The following is a 6,702-nucleotide window of genomic DNA, read 5'->3' on the forward strand; positions in this document are numbered from 1 at the left end:
ATGAAATATTAATATGCTTCTTAATCTGGCATCGAATTCTGGAATGCAAAGCCACTTCTCAGGACTTAGCCCCTTCATATAAGAAATCTGGACTAAGCAATTATGAAAGAAGAACTATTGATGTTTAATAGGAAAAACAGAGAAAAAACTGCCCGTAAGTATCAATTTCATGGATTACTTAGGTAAACTAAACGAAAAAGCTTAATGAATTTTAAGTCTTAAGTGAGCTTAGTATACTGGTTAAACAAAAAGGCTATTTGACATAGACTCGTAAAACCTTTTTCGAGGTTTGGTTTCATAAACTTTCTAGTCTGATTAGCAAGATTAATAATAATGATGAGTACTTAATTATGTGCTGCTAATCAATGTATTGACTTAGTAATTAAGAGTTGAATTTAAAATTTTTATACGCTTCTGTGTGGGTCTCTCCCTCATAAATTTTTGGACAAATTTTAAAATAAGAATTTTCTTAGAAGAATACTTAATACATCTAAAATCTCTTGATCTTTCTCCTCCAAATCCTATGTATTCCTCCATGAAAAGGGTGGGAGTTAGTTTACAGATTTTGGTGCGTGAATATGAACCATTCCATCAGTGCAGTGATTTCATTGATGGTACAATGTTGCCCGAGTATTTTATGACTTAATGATATTAGAAATGAATAATATTAAATATACTGCATTTGTCTCATCAAGCCACTTGACATGACTATAAATTTGTAAGAATTAGAGATTGTGTCATTTTGGTTTGTTTTGCCAAGATATTCAATTTAGTTATTATTTTAAACTTTGAGAGTAGATGATCTTTAATTTGATTTAGGAAGCTTTCATGTACATGATACCTAAGGATTTGTGTCCGATCAAGATGAATTTTTGGTGACAAATAGATATATAAAACCCGAAAAAGAAAAGTTCAAGGAGCTTGTCTTATGTGAAGATAATCTATAGCGTACTTATTATGGGAATGAATGGGAACACAATGAAAAGAAACCACATACTTATGATAAAGTATGAATACAAGCACACTGTCTATATGTAGACAAATGGATATATATATACATATATATATGTAGTACAAGGTTATTCTTAAATAAAATTAATTTGCATGATGATATGTTATAATAATGTTGTCATGAATTTTTGATAATATATAGCTAACTCATATTTCATTTAAATTAAATGAAAAAAGTAGTGATGGATTAATGGCATGAAGAATCAATCTCAGAAAAATAACTACTGAGTGCATCACAAAAATTGCTGGAAAATGAGAACAAATATGAATTACATTACAAAATTAAGCGGCTTTTTAAAATAGTTTTGCCCAATTATCATATACATTGCTACTTCCTAAATAGGCCTTTTTTTTATTTTTTTTACAAGTGGAAAAAAAATTTCTAATTAACTCATATTAGGATAAGTTTATGGCTTGTGGCCCAAATCAATTTTTTCTTTTCTTTTAATTTTTTTTAATAATTTTTAGGCTGAAAATTAGAGTTTAAGAGCATTTTGGTAATTTTTATTAGTATTTGTTTTTAAAAATTCAATAATAATTTTTATTAGCTAGTTTTGGTTGGCTTTCACATGAGTTGGTTGAGATGTCACTGTTAAAAGCCGCCTAAAATATTATTGTTTGGTGGTTGATATAACAATCATGTGGCCCATTCAATGAACATGTACAATTGCAACTAACTATATATGAATTTAGCTTTAGAATTCATAGGAGAGGGCTTGATGCTATATATGATTTTCTTGGAACAATACACATCTTCTTAAATTCGATTTTGTTGATAAAAAATTCCTAGTATTTAATAAGAGAATGGAATCAATTCAACTTAAAGAGAGAAAGGGAGAGATATAATGGGGATCAATAATTCTTTTAGAGAAAACCTTTTTGAACAGTTTAAACTAAGAAGGGTGACTCAGATGAAACTATAATGAAAAAAATTATAGAGATTTAGAGGAGATATCTAAAGAGATTTGTGTTATGTTTATAGATAATTATTGTAAATTCAAGCCCAAATAGTGATCTTTATTTGTAAATGATGGATATGGTTATAAAATTGGTTTTGTGGTTGATTTATGTAGAGAACAGATAAATTGAACTTGATGCAACTAGTTATGTTGTAGAAGAGTTAGAATAATAGTTGGTTGTTAGTTGAGAACTTTAAGCAAGTTTTAAATTGATGCTTAGTACTCATAGCAAGTTTTTATAATGAGAACCCTAAATTTGCTAGTGAATACTTGATGAGAGTTGACAAGTTCCTGTGAGGTTACATCCTTAATTGATAAGAACGTTGTTTTAATTTTTTGATTGAATTTAAATGCTTAATATTGAAGAACTTTTCAAGTCTAAGTCTTGGCTCGGTTGGCAAGACTCATGTCTAGGAAACTCAAGACTTTTGGTGACAATTGCTCGACACATTTTGAGTTGTAGATAATTCATGGATATTCATCATTATTAACTTCTTAAACCAAGTTTAGGTGTTCATATTGATTTGATTAGCTTGAATGATGAAAATATGTACATATATTAGTTTTAGAATGAAGAGGCTTTAAAAGTAGAGTCACAATATTGTGCTCTTTTGAGTTGATATGACTATTAGGGCTGTCAAATAAGCTCGTTGTTTGGTTTGGTTCATCAATATGAGTTCGTGTTCGATTCGTTTAATAAGTAAACGAGATGAACGTGAACAAATTGTTTTCGTTTGGTTAGTTAAATGAACTAAACACAAATAGTGATGCGTTCGTTTGTGTTCGAATAGTTATTGTTCGAAATATAAAATAATTAAAAATAATTATATATATATAATATATATACTATATTAGCAATATACTAATATATATATTATTTATTTATATAATATAAGCAGTATAATTAATATAATATATTATTTATATATATATTAATTTTAGGGATGTCAAACTAGCTCGTCGTTCGCAAACTAAGAAACAAACACGAATAATTTCGAACAGAAATTTATTTTAAACAAACTAAATTTCAAACGAACAGAACACGAACACATGCTCTGTTCATTCGTGTTCGGTTCGTTTACACCTCTAATGACTGTTAAGAAACTCCAAAGCAATCAACTATAACAACCCTAGTGCACCATAATGGGAAACTTTTTATAAGATTTATTTCAGCAAGAAGTTCTATGTCTTGCATATTCAACATCTTATAATAGAATTTGATAAATAAAAGTCACTAGGGGACTCTTTGGGCTCTACTCAAGTGTTTTAAGAGCTTGAGAGATATTCAATAACTTTTGGCACAAATAAGCGAAGTAATTAATTGTTGCTTAAAGCAAAACGAAGGTTATGCTTTTTGAAGCGTGAGAGAGATCCTTCATTGTGGTGCCTAAGAAAGTTGTAAAAAAGCAAGTAATATTTTACCACAACACTCTTGATATTAAGATAGATTGTTGACTCAAAGGAAATGACATGGGCAATAGGGTTCTAGTTAAGCGTCACAATTTTGAGCATTGATGGTGTTTGAGACTCTTATATTTAGATGGAAATCTTTTGTAGTAGATGCTAATGTTTTGTAAATGTAGATGGAGAATTTTGATCACTATACTATAATGCAGTCTTCATTATATTTTCTTTATATTTTTTACTTTCTTCTATTTTGATTTCATCTATTATAATTTTATTAGTGTTTAAGTGTTAGCGCTAATGTTCAGTTGAGCTGTTAAGTGGTTGTATAAATATCACTGTTTGTATCTTTTATGAACATTTTCTTACTCGTGAGGAATTCTTATTTCAACTTAACTCAACAGACCAATCATCCTTTGCCCCAACCTGCGACACAAAGGACATCAATTTCTATGTTGGAACCAAGTAATTACCTTGGAATTCCTTGCTTTACAACAACAAGTGACCTAATCCATTATCCCACCAACCTCCAACAACATATAATGACCATCATTAGATCTTAAGACCAAGTTAAACTTTGATGGTTGATTCAAATATACAACACTTGCCTTATAAATCACAATTTCAATCCGTGGTAGGAGATTAATTTCACCATTACACTCAAGCCTGTGACAAAATGCCAACCAAACACATGTTACTTACAATTGCATTGCATTTCAATTATTTGGTTTTGCTATGATCTTAAAACCAAGTTAAACCTTGATGGTTCGATTCAACGATACGAAGCCCACCTTGTAGCTTAGAATTTTGATCAATGGTAGGACATTAATTTCATTGATACATTCATTCATGTTGCCAAAATGACAACCATACACATGTTACTTACAATTGCATTACATTTTAACTCTTTAGTTATAAATTAAATGTATTCAACATTTTTTTTATGGCAAGCTACAAGAATACGTAAATACTGCTGTTCGGCCCTACACCTAGCCGATGTTAGACTATTGTGAGACTATTTGTCTGTGACATTCTCCTCCACCCAATCATGTGACACCTTCGTCACGGATCGGCTCCACCGAGGGTCCCACTCGACCATGGAGAGTCCACACACCTGAGAGACAGTAATCTGCTCTGATACCACTTGTCACCTCCCAAAAGAGCCCTTGTGGGTCGTGGGCAGCCCAGGACTTAAATACTGTTTTTTGGCCCTACATCTTGTCGGATCCAATATTTAAATGGAAGATTTACATACATACCAGTCCTTCCTACCTATTTACATATCTAAAACTCAAACTTCAATTTGTAATACATAACACCTTATCCATGCTGAAAAGATATATTTCACTTTTCAAAAGCATAAAAGGTAGTATTACTTTTGATGTTATTTGAAAGATTTTGTTGGTATAAATGTAAAAAAAATTGAACCGTATGTCTTACATATGTAAATACATAAGAATTGGGTGATATGCAAGTAAAAAGTCCCGTATTAAATTAGCTTATCCTGCGCCCGTATTCTTAGAATAAGATTGTCAATTTTATGTTGAACATATTTCTCGATTTCTGTTCGGGTAATAAAAATATAAAAACATGCTACACAAAAATAAATTCTACAACGAAAATACAGAGTCAAGTTTCTGAAGGATTTAACGACTTTCCCCCCGCCATTGTTGACGATCTCAACCTTGACTGTGTCGTTCTTGTCGCCTCCTCAATCCCAACCGTCCGCTTCCATGATCGAATGCCTGAAAATTCAACATACGTGTTAAAAGGTCAAACTCTTAACTCTCCCCATTTCCATTATTTATACCCCTTGCATTCACTTCCCTCACAGCAAGCAGGCCCATCTGTTCTATCCTAAACCTCAAGTAGTTTTTACACTCTTTAATCAACCTAATGGCTTCTCAAGTAATCGACAGCCACAGGGAGGGTGCCGAGATCTTCAAGGGAGATGAAATCTGCAGGAGGAAGTCCATTGAATTGCTCGAAGAACTCTGCCTTCCAAAGGGTCTGTTTCCCTTGGAAGACATTGAGGAATTCGGCTATAACCGTACTTCTGGCTTCATATGGCTGATTCAGAAGAAGAAGAAGGATCATGTCTTCAAGCAGATCAAGAGAGCCGTGTCTTATGCGCCGGAGGTCACTGCCTTCGTTGAGAAGTATAAGTTGAAGAAGATGACTGGTGTTAAGACGAAAGAGCTTTTGCTATGGCTCTCTGTTGTGGAAGTCTACCTCGAAACTCCCACGTCTGAGAAACTCACCTTCAAGACTGGAACGGGACTTTCAGATAGCTTTATTGCTTCTGCTTTTGAGCTGTAATTCTATAAGATAAGATGCATGGCGAGAAAAAAATAATACAGAGGATTAATGCATAATTGCAATATTATCATTATTTGTGATGCAATTTTACATGATCTTCTACTGTTTCTCTTCTTTTGTGATTCTGTCTGTATTCGGTATTTAAATATGACTGTATTTTCTTCTTCATAATAAGATCTTATATTGAAATTAAGTGAAAAATAAAAAATGAGAATGATTTTGAACGGAAGCTAAAATTATTGAAGCAGATCGCAAAGTCAACACAAATGCATTAATTGCAGGATTCTATACTGCTCATTTTCAATGCTCAAAGTCGTATCGGAGACTTTGCTGTTTGGGTACAGCTAGTTTTTCTTGACACTTCAACAAATTCTGACTTTTCTGGCTATCATGATTTGTTAGCTGTTCTTGTTATTATTATTATTTCAATCTTCTTGTCAAATTATACAAATTTTTCGTTTTGCAAATGAAGTCAGACCGTGAATATTAAGATTGAAAAAATGTAAAAAAATAAAAGAAGCTCATAGTATGATCAAAGTATATGATCATCATAAGAGATATATAATCATTAAAAAAATTTATACTTTATTTTTTCAGGCTTAATTTTAGATCATTTTTATATAGATTTGAATTACAGAAAAAATAACAAGTAATTTATTTATTTTAAGTTTTATTCTATAATTTTTTTTATTTTTTTAATGAAATTATTCTATCACTTGGGTTTTGAGCAACTTATTAAAACTTAAATGTTGTATGTCTAGTGGTTATATTAGGATATGGACTAAATTAACAAAGTCATTATTCTTATGATTGATAATTTAAATAATGAACATCTAAAGGATCTATCATTGGAGAAAATATTACGTCTGGCAAACGGTTAACGGGTTGTGTGGACAACGGCGTGGATCGCACCACACTGTACGTTCATCAGCGTGGTGTGATCCATGCAATTGTCAGCATGTCAACCGTTCGGTAGTAAAGTTTTCTCCTATCAGTAACCTTGTTTATG

At 31.7% G+C, this 6,702-nt stretch overlaps 1 protein-coding gene across 1 annotated transcript; it reads left to right on the forward strand.

The window, feature by feature from the left end:
• Positions 1–5,220: 5,220 nt before the first annotated feature.
• Positions 5,221–5,861, forward strand: LOC110027253. Its single transcript, XM_020728601.1, has one exon. It carries the CDS (start codon positions 5,271–5,273, stop codon positions 5,691–5,693), a length of 423 nt encoding a protein of 140 aa, XP_020584260.1. The 5' UTR covers positions 5,221–5,270; the 3' UTR covers positions 5,694–5,861.
• Positions 5,862–6,702: the final 841 nt, after the last annotated feature.

This window comes from Phalaenopsis equestris, unplaced genomic scaffold (genome assembly GCF_001263595.1).
Source record: "Phalaenopsis equestris unplaced genomic scaffold, ASM126359v1 Scaffold000421, whole genome shotgun sequence".
NCBI classification, from domain to species: Eukaryota; Viridiplantae; Streptophyta; class Magnoliopsida; order Asparagales; family Orchidaceae; genus Phalaenopsis; species Phalaenopsis equestris.

Excerpts from the sequence above, each read along its gene's own strand:
- LOC110027253 (XM_020728601.1), top strand. The coding sequence starts at position 5,271 with ATGGCTTCTCAAGTAATCGACAGCCACAGGGAGGGTGCCGAGATCTTC.